General features: G+C 43.3%; 1 protein-coding gene across 1 annotated transcript in view; it reads right to left on the bottom strand.

Annotated features, from left to right (window-relative positions):
- Nucleotides 1-17500, bottom strand: part of LOC127617571 (adhesion G protein-coupled receptor A3-like) — a 126495-nt gene that overhangs the window by 39794 nt on the left and 69201 nt on the right. The window contains 2 exon segments of the mRNA XM_052089545.1: nucleotides 5239-5447; nucleotides 5987-6176. Of these exon segments, the coding sequence (XP_051945505.1) occupies nucleotides 5239-5447; nucleotides 5987-6176 (399 nt within the window).

Below are 17500 nucleotides of genomic sequence, written 5' to 3'. Positions count from 1 at the left end.
GTACAAACGTTATATTATATCCCTAAACCTAACCCTACCCTAAACCTAACCCTCACAGAAAACTTTCTGCATTTTACCTTTTCAAAAACATAATTTAGTATGATTTATAAGCTGTTTTCCTCATGGGGACCCACAAAATGTCCCCACAAGGTCAAAATTTCGGTTTTACTATCCTTATGGGGACATTTGGTCCCCACAAAGTGATAAATACACGCTCACACACACTCATATACACTACACACACACACTCACTCACACATACACACTCACACACTCACACACACTCACACACACACACACACTCACACACACACACACACACACTCTCACACACACTCTCACTCACTCACACACACACACACTCATGCACACACACACACACACACACACACACACACTCATATACACTCACACACACACACATACAAACACTCACACACTCTCACACACACACACACACACACACACACAGTCTGTAGGCTGTTATGGTATACAATATGATTTATGCAGCAGCTCAGTTCTGTTCACAGTTCTGTTTTTTCAGTTCTTTAGAATTGAGAACAATTCTCTCTCTCGCTCTCTCTCTCTCTCTCTCTCTCTCTCACTCTCTCTCACTCTCTCACTCTCACCTGTTGAGCGAGTGGAGGTGAGTGTGAGTGTGTTTGGAGGTCACGTGAGTAACTTGGATTTCTAAAATCATTCGCTCTTTTTCTATAATATTATTATGTGAAAAGATAAGAGACAGTTAGGAGGGTTGTTTTGTGTGGGCTGGCCGGTTCTTTAAAGAAGCATGGCAGCCCTGGGAATGCCGGTACTGAGTATATTTACGTATGTACATTTATTCATTTGGCAGATGCTTTTATGCAAAGCGACTTACAAAAGAGGAAAACATCGGCGAATCATCTTAAGGAGACAGTGGTACGAAAAGTGGCATACGACAAAGTTTCACTATCATCAGAATAGTATACAAAACAGATTTAAGTGCAACAAAAATTGTACATTTATTTTTAGTGACCGGTTAAGTGCTTTTGGAAAAGATGTGTTTTTAGCCGTTTTTTGTAGACAGAGAGTGAGTCAGCTTCACGGATGTTGGGAAGGTCATTCCACCAACGTGGTATGATGAAACTGAGAGTCCGGGAAAGTGTTTTGTTGCCTCTTTGTTTTGGTACGACAAGGCGACGTTCCTTAGCCGACCGCAGGCTTCTGGTGGGAACGTAGCTCTGCATAAATGTTTTTAGGTATGCTGGAGCAGACCCACTGAATGTTCTGTATGCCAGCATCAGAGCCTTGAATTTAGTGCGTGCATCAACCGGCAGCCAGTGGAGAGAGACAAAGAGTGGTGTAACACGTGCTCTCTTAGGCTCATTAAAGACCAGACGTGCTGCTGCATTCTGGATCATTTGGAGAGGTCTAATAGCACATGCAGGGAGGCCTGCAATGAGAGCGTTACAGTAGTCCAGTCTAGTTATGACAAGGGACTGAACGAGCAGTTGTGTGGCATGTACAGAGAGGAAGGGTCTTATCTTCCTTCCCATGTGGTCTGTGAAATGTAGTTTTCTTATAGTGTTGAAGAAGTTATACATGGAAGGCTTTTAAAAGTAAATGCATGTTTTGTATTGATTTGAGTTTATGTTCCAACTTTAGCAATTGATAGAATGTGTTTTTTTAGACACTCTCTCGTTAACACTACAAAATTGAACTTATTTTTAGAGGGGGATTTTAACTGTACAGAAAAAGAAGTAGACATCATATTGAACCACGTTTACCCTCTAGGAAGAGACTTATTCAAGTGATTAAGAGACATGATCTGTGTGATATTTGGAGGACTTTTCACGAGGAGTAGAGACAGTATACTTTGGTTCTACCCGTGATAATGTCATTTCATTAGCTAGATTGAACAGTTTTTATGTACTAGAACTGGCAGCCATATCACCCTGCAGCTCTTGCCTGGTTGCCCACTAAGGCTAAGCAGGGTTGAGCCTGGCCAGTACCTGGATGGGACACCTCCTGGGGAAAACCAAGGTTGCTGCTGGAACTGGTATTGGGGAGGCCAACAGGGGGTGCTCACCCTATGGTTTGTGTGGGTTCTAATGCCCCAGTATAGTGATGGGACACTATACTGTAAAAAGCACCATCTTTTGGATGAGATGTTAAACTGAGGTCCTGACTCTCTGTGGTCATTAGGACACTTCTTGTAAAGAGTAGGGGGTGTAACCCTGGTGTCCTGGCCACATTGGCCCCTATCTATCATGGCCTCCTAATAATCGCTATATTGGCTACATCACTCTACTCTCTCCTCTCCACCAGTAGCTGGTGTTCTGGTGCACTATGGCTGCCATTGCATCATATGTAAAGCTTTGTGTGCCTAGAAAAGCACTATATAAATGTAAGGAATTATTATTATTAAAACATCAACTTGCTAATTTCAGTAATTGTGCCTGTTACTTTTTCTGATCATAGTATGGTTCTATGTTCATTTCTAATGAATTCTGTAAAAGTAAAACCGTGTATTGGCACTTTAATAATTCACTGTTGGAAGACACACATTGTAAAGATGTTTTTAAGTGCTTTTGGGAAAATTGTAGAGAAACAAAAAGTTAATTTGATTCAATACAACAGTGGTGGGATTTTGGGAAGGTACAGAAACAAATGTTCTGTCAGCAGTATACTTAAAATGTCAATGTGGAGATAAACAAATCTTTAGAAAATGTAGAGGCTGAAATAGTGAAACTTATGTAGAATAAAATGGTCAGGATTGATATTTGGAGGCTATCTCGTTCAGGAAAAATCAGATAGCCGATCTACTAGGTGTTAAAACACAAGGAGCATTGGTCAGGTCACGTTTGCAAAATATAGATCAATTGGAAGCGCCAACTACATTTTTCTTTAATTTAGAGAAGAAAAATGCTTTGAGATCTGAGATGGGGATGCTATTATCAGACCCTAAAGAAATTAGAAAGAGAGCAGTTTGTTTTTATGAACATTAGTATAAGAGTGAGCTCAAACTGGAGGATGATTCTGACAGAGGATTTTTTGGGAAACTGAAAGAAGCCAATGCAAAGATCAGTGGAGCTTTAAGCTTAACCGAGCTGTCCAAAGCACTGTCCAAATGGTCTTTCTGTAGACTTTTATAAGTCTTTATGGGAAGTACCAGGTGAAGACTTGCTCATGGTGCTTAACGAATGTTTGGCTGGAGGGCGACTGCCGTTGAGCTGCCTAAGAGCGGTCCTTTCACTACTACCAAAAAAATGACCTTATGGAAATAAAAATTGGCGTCCAGTATCACTCTTATGTACTGATTACAAACTGCTTTCCAAAGTGTTAGCAAATAGATCAGCAGGAGTGATGGAAGAATTCATTAAGCCAGATCAAAGCTATTGTGTACCTGGGAGGTCCATTTTTGATAACATCGGTCTAATTCGTGATGTGATATAGATGTCTCCAAAATGTTTAATATGAATTATATTTTGATCTCTTTAGATCAAGAAAAAACTTTAGACCGAGTTCAACATCCTTATTTATGGAAAGTTTTAGATGAATTTGATTTTATTATAAAGATAAAAGTTCTCTACAGGGATGCACAGAGTATGCTGAATCATTGATCCACAAAACAGATAATGACAAGACAAATATGAATAATAAAACAGTAACAAATAACAATATAGATAGAATTAAAATAAGGTGCCAGGTAATTAATAAAATATGAATTATAATAACAATATACAATATTAAATATAACAAGCATTTGACAAGACATGAACATAAAAACTGTGACTAAATAAGAATATTAAGGCAGTCTCTCTCTTTCACACACACACACACACACACACACACACACACACACACACACACACACACACACACACACTCATGTAGTGTTTCCATGTTTTATGGGGACTTTCCATAGACATAATGGTTTTTAAACTGTACAAACTTTATATTCTATCCCCTAAACCTAACCCTACCCCTAAACCTAACCCTCACAGAAAACTTTCTGCATTTTTACATTTTCAAAAAACATAATTTAGTATGATTTATAAGCTGTTTTCCTCATGGGGACCGACAAAATGTCCCCACAAGGTCAAACATTTAGGGTTTTACTATCCTTATGAGGACATTTGGTCCCCACAAAGTGATAAATACACGCTCACACACACACACACACACACACTCACACTCACACACACACTCACACACACACACACACACACACACACACACGACAGGTAAACGATAGACACACATATTTAAATCGTTTCTTCAGCATTCCTCCTCCATTTGTGCTCAGACTTCTCAGCATCAACAATGGATCACTTTGGTCTTTCAGTTGACAAGCAAAAACACCCGATAAATGCATCCCCGTTCTGTTCGGACTGACCTCCCGGTCTATGGAGTCCCAGTCGTCGGTGAACATTCGGCGGCTGTGCGCTCGAGCTCGCGGCGGCACTACGGATGATCAGATGCCATTGCGCTCGCGCTAAAATCCTCATCAAACCGATTTCACGCGGAGATTCCGCTAATATCCGAGCATGAGTCCGATCGGAGCGCGATCGAGTCATGTAGACGGTGCTCACGCGCTTTCCTGCACATTAAAGCCGGGCGGCGCAGAACCAACAAGCCCCCCCTCCCCTAATTAGTCACTTAGCAGATGCGTTCATGCAAACTATCTACAGTACACTCATAACACATGGAGTCCTCATGGAGTAACCTGGAGTGCCTCCATCAAGAAAGCGTGTTAGACCCGAGTTGGATTCGAACCTACAACTTTTGAGTCACCAGAACACCATGTTTAACCATCTTCACCACCACGAACAAGAATAATCTAAGATAGGCTATACTCTATCTATCTATCTATCTATCTATCTATCTATCTATCTATCTATCTATCTATCTATCTATCTATCTATCTATCTATCTATCTATCTATCAAAGGTGAGAAATGGTCGAGGACGTGTCCCCCTTCGACTCCATTCCCACTGTATGCTGCACATTCCCTATTTATATCCCTTGTCATATGCATTGAACTGGTTTCTTCGCATCCAATCGCTTTTCCACTATATCCTTAATATTATTCAATATATTGCTATATGCACTTCTAATTAGATGCTAACTGTGTCCATTGGCTCCGTACTTGTACTACGCACAATGCCACTGGAGTTAATCACATTCATTTAATAACTGACCCAAGACTTTTAAAAGGGGCCAGAGAAGTAAATGACCTCAACATAACTCACTTACCATGAGCACTGCGAGGTTGTTGTGGTGTGCGCAGTGGATGGTGGTCGTGTTGTGTCCGGAGCCCGTTATGTGGCACCCTTCCGCCCGCCAGCCGCCGTGTCCATCGAGCAGATCAAAATCCCAGTAGGCTGCGGTGGGGTCTACTCCCCGCGAGAAGTGCCGGAGAGCGACAGTAACCGGCTGCACGGGGCTCCCGGGGCTACACCCATCTACACCGGAGAGCAACACATTGCGTCAAGCAGAAAGTCCACAAGTATTCCAGAGCTATCCAAGAGCTTTATGGAAGTCGACTACACGCAGTCACGCACGTCCATAAAGCAAAAAGAGCTTAAGTGCAGACTACTTTATTTGTGCCATGAACATGCATCACTATCAATCTGTTGATCTGGTGTTTGTCAATTCTGTCGCGTCATTATTAATGCAGTTTCTCATTGCGCAGGTAACTGGCTCTTCACTTTGAATTGTTAAATTAGCGCACGTGAACTGTTGCAACAACGCGTGTGACGCCATGCTATAAATATCCCATTGCAATATCGTACTCATGAAAATGTAAAAAAAAAAATGCAGTGCAACTGCTGCAAATTCATGCATGCATTCCAGTCAAGCTTGCTCATAATTGCGCGTGACGTGGTGCGTTTAGAAATTTTTTTTCGAATGGCACGGTCGCTATTTCTTTCAAGCAGTTAATGGATGCAGCTGGTTTAACTCATTGACAAAAGACAAATGCACGGACCATTTTCAGCCTTACCTAATTTGGTGAACGCAACTGGTGTCGAAACGCTCCTGCGCTTCCCATCATCCGCAAGATTTGACGAATTCCCCGTGCAAGGAAAGAGCTTCCCATTGCGGAAGACGATCAACTGCAGCTTGCAGGTGGAGTTATCCACAGATTGAGAAACAGCCAGCGGTAAATGAATGGATGCGATGGCCACCGTGTTCTGAAAACAGGGATAAATGGATATTAAAGAGTGCAATATAATGAGCAGATGATGCGCAGATGTCTGATTGTGCTGTCTGTCTCAGAATAATTGTTTCTATTGACAAGGGAAACAGCTGGAAGAGACAAGGGGGTTATTCCTCCTTTACTTTAGTCTGCCGCAGAGGTGGAAATGATTCGAAGCATCCCAGCTCACTTCAACATCAGCACCAGAGAGCTTAAAGCAGCAGTCTGAGCCCACATCACTGATGGAAAGCACGTAACCATATGGGTTATCATTCTGTCGAAGAACTTAACCCCTTTATTGTAGAGGGGAATATGTCATTGGCTCTTGCAAATGCAAAGAAAAGAAGAGCATGTGCTAGTTTGGCCCTTAAACATCGAATTGAAAGGAATATTCTAGGTTCAATACACATGCAATGACAAGCTAACACATAAAATGACCCTAAAACAACAATTTAATGCAAGTTATTTACCCTCCAAAAATTGGCCCCATTGACTTCCATTGTAAGTGCCTCACTGGAAACTCGATGTTTGCTTTTATTACACAGAAGTAGGGACTGGTTGAAATCTTTTTTTTTTTGTGTGTGGTAATCAACATTATGTTAGAAATGCTGTTGATTGAGCTCAACTTATAGCGACCCCAGAAATTTTATTTTAATATTTAAGAAAAAAAATAAAAATCATATACAGTCCAGATTTATTGCTAAATCATTTTGGAAACCGTGCCAAAACGCTGAACCACTTTTCAAATTATTATTTCGAGGTTGAATGCTTTACGGCAAATCCAGGGACGGATTATGACTTGCTAAGGCCCCGGGGCCAATTACCTCCAAGGGGGGCCCTTGGAGATAATTGTGTGTGGGGGGGTCTGTTGTTTCGTTTTCATTGTTGATGGGTTTTTGAGCAGGGGGATCGCTAAACTGGATTGATAAACTGGATTGCGCAACATTAAAGCCCAGCCCCCCCCACACCCCCACGGGCGTTCAAGGGCCCCTGGCCCAATTGGCCCAGTCAGTAATCCATCCCGGGACAAATCACACATTACAATTGTAACCCAAAAAACAAACTCAAAAACCTTAGACATACACCATTTATACAAATGATCAATAACCCAAGGAGCTGAATGTGATGGGGACGAAGACTCCTCCCCCCAACACTAGAATAAACCAAACGTCCAAGATAATAATAGCATGTGCTGGTTTGGCCCTTTAAAATATCATTTGACACAGAAGAAAACAAATGATCAGATGTAGAGGAGTGTAGAGAATATTGGAAACCGTGCAAGGAGCCGAAACACTTCTCAAACTATTAATTCAACGATCTATTAATATCATTCAGCCCTGTGAAGCATTTAGCATTACTGTTGCAGTCAGCATTAGGCAGCACTTCTGGAAAGGAGGGCGAGCGAGAGAAATCAGCCCGTCTAACAGTGAAGATTTCATTCATAAAAGTGGGCACCTCTTCAGTCATCACATGACTTCCATGTGTGACTCACAGCTCTAGAGCGCACTGCATCACAATTACACTCCAGCAGCTATCCAGTGCACGGTTCACATCCAAAGGTACATCACATACACTGTATGAATCTCTATATATCAGCTTCCTTTTCACAACTGTACATTTTGTATTCTTTTTGACTTTGATGTCTTGAGGAAATCCCACTGCTGAGATCTTGTTCATCCACAGTTCTTCTTGTCCATGTGAAGTGGGATCAGAAGGCTGTTTGCTATTTGCTGCATTCAGCATCACTTCAGTTGCATGCGGGGAGACGTTCAGCACCACGGACAGCAGCCACACTCAATCTCATGACTTGCAGGTGAAGTTTAGGATATTAGAGGGGGTCAATCTGAGGAAACAGGTCAATTTGTGTCAGAAAATGTTTATACAGTATCAGCCACAACATTAAAACCACCTGCGTAATATCGTGTAGGTCCCCCTTGTGCCGCCAAAACAGCTCTGACCCATCGAGGATGGACTCCACAAGACCTCTGAAGGTGTCTTGTGATGTCTGGCAGCAGATCCTTTAAGTCCTGTAAATTGCAATATGGGGCCTCCATGATCGGACATGTAAGTCCAGCACATCCCATAGATGCTCAATCTGATTGAGATCTGGGGAATTTGGAGGCCAAGTCAACACCTTGAACTCTTCGTCATGTTCCTCAAACCATTCCTGAACAATGTGTGCAGTGTGGCAGGTGCATTATCCTGCTGAAAGAGGGCGCTGTCATCAGGGAATATCATTCCCATAAGGAGTGTACCTGGTCTGCAACTATGTTTAGGTAGCTTGTATGTGTCAAAGTAACATCCACATGAATGCCAGGACTGAAGGTTTCCCAGCAGAACATCGCCCAAAGCGTCACACTGCCTCCGCCGGCCAGCCTTCATCCCATAGTGCATCCTGCTGCCATCTCTTCCCCAGGAAAACGACGCACATGATTCGTCAGACCATGCCACCTTCTTCCATTGCTCCTTTGTCCAGTTCTGACCCTCATGTGCCCATTGTAGGCTCTTTCGGCAGTGGACAGGGGTCAACATGGGCACTCTGACCGGTTTGTGGCTACGGCCTGAGAGAACGAGGGAGGAATGTGACAGGGCGGAGGAAGGCGGGGTCGTGAGTCTACTCACCCGGCCCCTTATCAGGCTAATCAAGTCAAGTGGTTTTTATTGTCGTTTCAACCATATACAGTTAGTACAGTACACAGCAAAACGAGACAACGTTCCTCCAGGACCATGGTGCTACATAAAAACAACAAAGGACCAACACAGGACCACATGAGACTACACAACGAAATAAAATACCTATATAAAAAAACCTACATATACCTATATAAAGTGCACGTGCAAACATGTGCAAAAAGTACAGGACAGTACAACAAATTACTGACAATGAACAGGACAATAGACAGTGCAGCGCCGACCAGTACTCAGTAGTGCAAAAAGATGACAGTTTCTAAAAATGTAAACATAACATACTATGAGATAATGTTCTATGCACATAGCAGTTATTGAGGTAGCAGCCAGTTATAAAGTGACAGTTATTAAAGTGCAACTCAGGACACGTGTGTGTGTCAAACCAGTCTCTGAGTATTGAGGAGTCTGATGGCTTGGGGGAAGAAGCTGTTACACAGTCTGGCCGAGAGGGATAAAGGCCGACTGGAGACGGTGGTGCGACAGAGAGAGAACGTTTACGGGCAGCTGTCCGACATATGTGTGTGTTTGTGTCTTTTGGTTTAAGTTCTTAATTACATATCATTTATATTGTCAAGACGGTTCTCGCATCCTCCTTTCAATAACTCCCTTAGTAGAGAGAATGATCATATTCCCAGTGGGTCAGAAGTTTACATACACGTTGTTAGTATTGGTATCATTGCCTTTAAATTGTTTAACTTGGGTCAAAAGTTTTAGGTATCCTTCCACAAGCTTCTCACAATAAGTTGCTGGAAGTCAGGTCTGTAGACCTCCTTGATCACACATGCTTATTCAGTTCTGCCCACAAATCTTTGTCCTCATGTGCACTGGCAAACTGTATTCTGGCTTTTTTATGGAGGTTTTGTATCAGTGGCTTCTTCCTTGCTGAGCAGCCTTTCAGGTTTTGTCGATATAGGACTCGTTTTGCTGTGGATATAGATACTCATTTACCTGTTTCCTCCAGCATCTTCACAAGGTCCTTTGCTGTTGTTCTGGGAATGATTTGCACTTTAGCACCAAACTACATTCATCTCTAGGAGACAGAATGCGTCTCCTTCCTGAGCGGTGTGATGGCTGCGTGCAGGGGCGTTTCTAGGACTTGAGGAGGTTTGGGGCCTTGCCCAGTACCATTTAAGTGGGCATGCTCCCCCATAAGAAAATTTTGTACATGTTAAAGCTAAATACTTCTAGTGCACTTTGAGAGCAATATTAAGAGGCTAGTGTTGTGCTCTTGTAAACAGTGTTGTGCTCTTAAAGCTGCAGTAGGCAACTTTGAAATAAATTGAACTGTGAGAAACAGTGCCCCAATTCTTCCCCATATACATGATGCTCTTCACCCCCCCGCCAGGGTTTAATTGACAGAGCCAAGGCCTGCCTCGCCAAAAGCGATTGGCTACAATTAGCTGGATTGACACTACCTGACCCACAATTTTCTTATCTCTTACAGGGCCTCGTTTAGCTTAGACATCATGTCTCATCCTCATCTGGGCTTTGACATCTCTTAAAATATTTTTGTATCCTCATTCCGAAAAGCAGTGTAAAAACTAGGGGTGTCAGTTTCAGCTTTTTATCATTTAATGTTACCTCAGACTGCTAACGATAGCTAGCTAGTGAAGCCATAAGTGGTGTAACAATATGCCAATTAACCTAGTAACACTACCATTAATTTACGTTAATCATCATGATGCTAACTTCGGCAGTAAAATGATCAATTGTGTGTGGATTAGTGTATAAATGCAGTGGATACATTTAGTGTTAGTTAATGTTAATTACCTCAAAGATTACTTCCTCAACCAAATAACGTTAGACGGATCCAGGAGTACTCCAGTGCAGATATCTGTGAGTCTGTGTGAGCGCGGGAGTTTACAGCAGCGGGGGATAGTTGGCCAAGACTCTGCAAGCCTCTTATAATCGACCAATTGGTGTGCAAGTAGGCGGGACTTACAAAGAGGGGTTAAAGCGATGCAAATATGTGCACGCACACACACACAATGAAGTAATAGACCAGATGCATCATAATGCAACTAAAGCCGAATCCCGGACATTTTTGCAAATTTAAAAATCCCGGCCGAACGCTTGAGAGGACATGTCCGGGAAAAAGAGGACGTGTGGTCACCCTACATTTGGACGTCCTTGACCAGCCCACAAGTTTAAAATCTTTAAGCTAAACATGTAGGTAACATCGGTAAATCCTCACCATTACAGTTCTTTTCGATAAAGTCCAAAAGGCTGCGTTGCTTTTTTCTAGACGTTTCTTTTTTCCTCCAGAGTGACACAAGATGCCTCTTTCTAGTAGCGGGAGGCAGAGGGGGAGGGTGTCACGCCATGTGAACTTCAAACAAAATGTAGCAATATTATTGAGAGTAGTCTACGTTCTTCGAAGACCTGCGAGACAGGCTGCGTAATGAATATTATTGAATATTGATACAGCACCTAAACTTGTGTTGCCTACATTTAAATTACATTCGGGGCTACAGTCAAAACATTCTGGGCTGAAGCTCCGGAAAAATGACTTGGCAACGCGGATAGCTGTGTGGTCCCATAGTGTTTAAACTTGCGTACTATTGTTTGAGGCCATGGTTCTCAGCAGGAAACCGATGGAGTGCGTACTCCAGGTAGTGAAGGAGGTATTGCCCCAATTGAAGGAGTTCAAGTACCTCGGGGTCTTGTTCACGAGTGAGGGGACAATGGAGCGGGAGGTTGGCTGGAGAATCGGGGCAGCGGGGGCGGTATTGCACTCGCTCTATCGCACTGTTGTCACGAAAAGAGAGTTGAGCCGGAAGGCAAAGCTCTCGATCTACCGGTCAATTTTCGTTCCTACCCTCACCTATGGTCATGAAGGCTGGGTCATGACCAAAAGAACTAGGTTGTGAGTACAAGCGGCCGAAATGGGCTTCCTCAGAAGGGTGGCGGGCTTCTCCCTTAGAGATAGGGTGAGGAGCTCAGTCATCCGTGTGGAGCTCGGAGTAGAGCCGCTGCTCCTTTGCGTCGAAAGGAGTCAGTTGAGGTGGTTTGGGCATCTGGTAAGGATGCCCCCTGGCGCCTCCCTAGGGAGGTGTTTCAGGCATGTCCAGCTGGGAGGAGGCTTCAGGGAAGACCCAGGATTAGGTGGAGAGATTACATCTCCACACTGGCCTGGGAACGCCTCGGGGTCCCCAAGTCAGAGCTGGTTAATGTGGCTTGGGATAGGGAAGTTTGGGGGCCCCTGCTGGAGCTGCTGCCCCGCGACCCGACTTCGGATAAGCGGTTGAAGATGGATGGATGGATGGACTATTGTTTATATAGATGAATGTGGTACCTTCAGGCATTTGGAAATTGCTCCCAAGGATGAACCAGACTTGTGAAGGTCCACAATTTGTTTTCTGAGGTCATGGCTAATTTCTTTTAATTTCCCATGATGTCAAGCAAAGAGACGCTGAGTTTGAAGGTAGGCCTTAAAATACATCCACAGGTACACCTCCAATTGACTCAAAGAAGCTATCTCAGCCTATCAGAAGCTAATTAGCTAATTATCTAAAGGCTTGACATCAGTTTCTGGAATGCCCCAAGCTGCTTAAAGGCACAGTTAACTTAGTGTATGTAAACGTCTGACCCACTGGAATTGTGTTATAGTCAATTAGAAGTGAAACAATCGGTCTGTAAACCATTGCTGGAAATAATTACAAAATCACAGTTAGTTTGGTTTATGTGCCGTTCATGAGCAGGTTAAACCGATATATATATATATATATAATTATTTTTTGCTTGCTAATTGCATATTCAGTTACTGTGAAACTAAAACATTGACAAGTAATTGCATTTACAATATATTTAACAGAATTACAGAGGTGTATAATGAGTTTTCATTGCATAAGTTATACGCTGAGTTATACTGTCATTATATACTGTTGTCTACTAGTGTCTTAATGTTTGCCTGTGTGGTTTTGTGGTCCGTTGTTTACACAAAAGCAATACAAAATAGTGGAGTTTTTATCCCACATACAAAATAATTGTGTAACCGGACATTTGACTCGACATATTATCTCTAAAGTCTACAATACAGTTACTGAAATCCAATTTTGGCTAGTTCATTTGTGTTTTCTCTAAATTAAATTGTGGCAAAAACAGCAGAAGGGGTCTGCAACAGTGAGCTGAACATCCAAATGACACAGACTCTCTCTTTGTGTTGCATTACTTATAGAAAGTATAATAAAATTAAATGTTGTCATGCCAACTGGCTGCTCTACCGTGACAATGTTTGGACTGAAGAGGAAATGTAAGACAGCATATAGAGCGGTGCTTGCTTGTGAAAACTTGTTGGCATGATGTGAGGATGTTGTGAGAGGTTCCCAAGGTGTTGCTGAGTGTCATGAGATGGTGCTACGGTTTTCTGGCAAGTTGCTAGGTGGTTATGTACTTGCCTGAGTCAAACCAGCCCACTCCCAAGTCGTTTTGATAGAGAGCAGGGGTCCACAAACTATGGCTCGTGGGCCAAATACGGCCCTCCGAAATATTATGACCGGCCTGCACTTGAAGCGCGAGACTGCTTTGGTGACTTTCATGCTTATATTTTTAGATTGACTATAGCGTGAGCCAATAGCCTTCGAGTGCAGGCTGTTAAAGAGTACTTAATTCGTTTCACCCGCTGAACAAATACGGCTCTTTCCTGAAGTTCGAGTCGGTCATTTGTAGTGATGGGAAGATCGGATCATTTTACTGACTTGAATCTTTGGGTCTCATTCAGCAAAATGAACGAATCACTCTCCAGGACTACTCGTTCTTCTGAGTCAATAAAAGATTCGTTCAAAATGAACGAATCACTCTCTGAGACTACTCGATCTTCCAAATCGCATAAAAGATTTGTTCATAATGAACGAATCAGTCTCTGAGACTACTTGATCTTCTGAGTCACATAAAAGATTTGTTCAAAATGAAGGAATCACTCTCTGAGACTACTCGATCTTCTGAGTCACATAAAAGAGTCGTTCAAAATGAACGAATCACTCTCTGAGACTACTCGTTCTTCTGAGTCACATAAAAGAGTCGTTCAAAATGAACGAATCACTCTCTGAGACTCTCGTTCTTCTGAGTCGCATAAAAGATTTGTTCAAAATGAAGGAATCACTCTCTGAGACTACTCGATCTTCTGAGTCGCATAAAAGATTTGTTCAAAATGAAGGAATCACTCTCTGAGACTACTTGGTCTTCTGAGTCACATAAAAGATTTGTTCAAAATGAACGAATCACTCTCTGAGACTACTCGATCTTCTGAGTCGCATAAAAGATTTGTTCAAAATGAAGGAATCACTCTCTGAGACTACTCGATCTTCTGAGTCACATAAAAGAGTCGTTCAAAATGAACGAATCACTCTCTGAGACTACTCGTTCTTCTGAGTCACATAAAAGAGTCGTTCAAAATGAACGAATCACTCTCTGAGACTCTCGTTCTTCTGAGTCACATAAAAGAGTCGTTCAAAATGAACGAATCACTCTCTGAGACTACTCGTTCTTCTGAGTCATATAAAAGAGTCGTTCAAAATGAACGAATCACTCTCTGAGACTAATCGTTCTTCTGAGTCACATAAAAGATTTGTTTAAAATGAACGAATCACTCTCTGAGACTACTCGTTCTTCTGAGTCTCATAAAAGATTCGTTCAAAATGAACGAATCACTCTCCGGGACTACTCGATCCTCTGAGTCGCATAAAAGGTTTTTTCAAAATGAAGGAATCGCTCTTCGAGACTACTCGTTCTTCTGAGTCACATAAAAGATTCGTTCAAAATGAACGAATCACTCTCCGGGACTACTCGTTCCCCTGAATCACATAAAAGATTCGTTCAAAATGAGCGAATCACTCTCTGAGACTACTTGATCTTCTGAGTCACATAAAAGATTCGTTCAAAATGAGCGAATCACTCTATGAGACTCTTCTGAGTTACGTAAAAGATTCGTTCAAAATTAACGAATCACTCTCTGAGACTACTCGTTCCTCTGAGTCACATAAAAGATTAATTCAAAAACAACTTGCTTATTTTGCCTATAGGGAGCACCGGCACTGCTCGGGTCCCTCCTTCTACACATGTCTAAAGGAGTTTTATCGTCCGTATGAACGCTATAAAAATCGATATAAGTATCAGGATGGCTGATCTGCTCGCTTTATTTAAAGAAGTCTTCTCCATTGTTCATTCTGCACAGATATCTCTGCTATCATCTGATTTTATGAATCAAATTCTCTGCCAGGCTCGTACAGAACAGAGCCAAGACAAGATGCACCCAACATGATGCAGCATGACAATGAGTCTGAGGAACCTTTCATGCACCACATGCGACTGAATGTGCAATTAAAGCTTCAGATATCTCAGCATTTGCTGTTTAGAAATCACGGCACAACCGCGTTATGCTTCAGACGGGCTGTGCCATCCTCGCACAGCGCTTAGAATTTAATGGTTGTCAATTATTTATTACGAAGCACCAACTGCTTCAAATCTCTTTCAAGTCATTACTGGAAGCCTCTTCACCGACTCAACCTGTTATTGCTTCTGTAGCGCATTTATTGTCTTTCCTGACTAGTCCTTATTTGCATTGACACATTGAAACCCCCAGAGAGTCTTGGTGGATTTCATCAGTGAGTGCCAAAAGCTTCAGAGACAGGAAAAGTGAAATGCACCTCAGCAAACAAAGAATGATCCCAGGGCTGGACTGGGAAGAGAAATCGGCCCGGGATTTTACATAGCAACTGGCCCAAAAAGGCGGCGTTTTGTGGGTCGGCCACGAAACTGGCCCAAAATTTGAGCGGGGGGTGTTCGCTGTCCTTTTCTGCATATCGTGGCACTGTGTTGTGGTCCGTTCTGCATAACGCGTCGGCCCATTTTAGCTTATCGTGGCCCATTCGGCCCGTTTCGCAGCCGGCCCACCGGCCCGCTCAGTTCTCCGATGGCCAGTCCGCCTCTGAAGGATCCCAAAGTGCGTCGGCCCACCGGGAAAATGCCCGGTATGCCAGATTACCAGCCCAGCCCTGATTGTTCCTCTAACATTAGCTTATGGTTCCCATTTGGGAGGGGTGGGTGGGGGGTCAATTCCTAACGTTCTAAGAACATTATCGATAATTACTTCTAGATGCAATATCACATATGTGTGTTTGATTTGATAAATTAGGTAGTGAAGGCCTAAATATTAGTTACAGTGAATACTATTAATACGTTTCTGCAGCATTTCATGTTGGCAGGTTCCAGAAAGGATTTACAGAGCACAAATACATCATGTCAAGTTTTTTGTGGAGAACTTTAAAGCAAATGAGGTCGGACGAAGATCCTTGTGCCGCAGCTATAAAAATAATAATATAAAACAGGCCGTTTTACTAATCCAGTCCCCTTTAGAATCTCCTCAGGTCCCGGTCCGGTCGCACTGAGAAGAAAATAGATATCGCTGCCTCACTCTCCTTTTACAGCACTTTAGTAAGTGTTTTTAGCAAATGCTGCTACTGCAGAGAGAGGAGACAAATGAAACACCAACTCTGTTCCAAAACACAAGGAGCTTCATACTTACACATTTCAAAGCAGCTGTCTATGTAGATAGTAGTTAGCAAAGCAGCACTGGCGGTAGAGAAGGGCAGATACAGACAGACAGACAGACAGCACTGGCGGTAGAGAAGGGCAGATACAGACAGACAGACAGACAGCACTGACGGTAGAGAAGGGCAGATACAGACAGACAGACAGACAGCACTGGAGGTAGAGAAGGGCAGATACAGACAGACAGACAGACAGCACTGGCGGTAGAAAAGGGCAGATACAGACAGACAGACAGACAGCACTGGCGGTAGAGAAGGGCAGATACAGACAGACAGCACTGGCGGTAGAGAAGGGCAGATACAGACAGACAGACAGACAGCACTGGCTGTAGAAAAGGGCAGATACAGACAGACAGACAGCACTGGCGGTAGAGAAGGGCAGATACAGACAGACAGACAGCACTGGTAATAGAGAAGGGCAGATACAGACAGACAGACAGACAGCACTGGCGGTAGAGAAGGGCAGATACAGACAGACAGACAGACAGCACTGACGGTAGAGAAGGGCAGATACAGACAGACAGACAGACAGCACTGGAGGTAGAGAAGGGCAGATACAGACAGACAGACAGACAGCACTGGCGGTAGAAAAGGGCAGATACAGACAGACAGACAGACAGCACTGGCGGTAGAGAAGGGCAGATACAGACAGACAGACAGACAGACAGCACTGGCTGTAGAAAAGGGCAGATACAGACAGACAGACAGCACTGGCGGTAGAGAAGGGCAGATACAGACAGACAGACAGCACTGGTAATAGAGAAGAGCAGATACAGACAGACAGACAGACAGCACTGGCGGTAGAGAAGGGCAGATACAGACAGACAGACAGCACTGGCGGTAGAGAAGGGCAGATACAGACAGACAGACAGACAGACAGCACTGGCGGTAGAGAAGGGCAGATACAGACAGACAGACAGCACTGGAGGTAGAGAAGGGCAGATACAGACAGACAGACAGACAGACAGACAGCACTGGCGGTAGAGAAGGGCAGATACAGACAGACAGCACTGGTGATAGAGAAGGGCAGATACAGACAGACAGACAGACAGACAGACAGCACTGGCGGTAGAGAAGGGCAGAT

Source organism: Xyrauchen texanus, chromosome 24 (assembly GCF_025860055.1).
Source record: "Xyrauchen texanus isolate HMW12.3.18 chromosome 24, RBS_HiC_50CHRs, whole genome shotgun sequence".
Taxonomy (NCBI): Eukaryota; Metazoa; Chordata; class Actinopteri; order Cypriniformes; family Catostomidae; genus Xyrauchen; species Xyrauchen texanus.
Note: the sequence above shows the minus strand (reverse complement) of the source record. Positions and strands in the feature narration are given on the sequence as shown.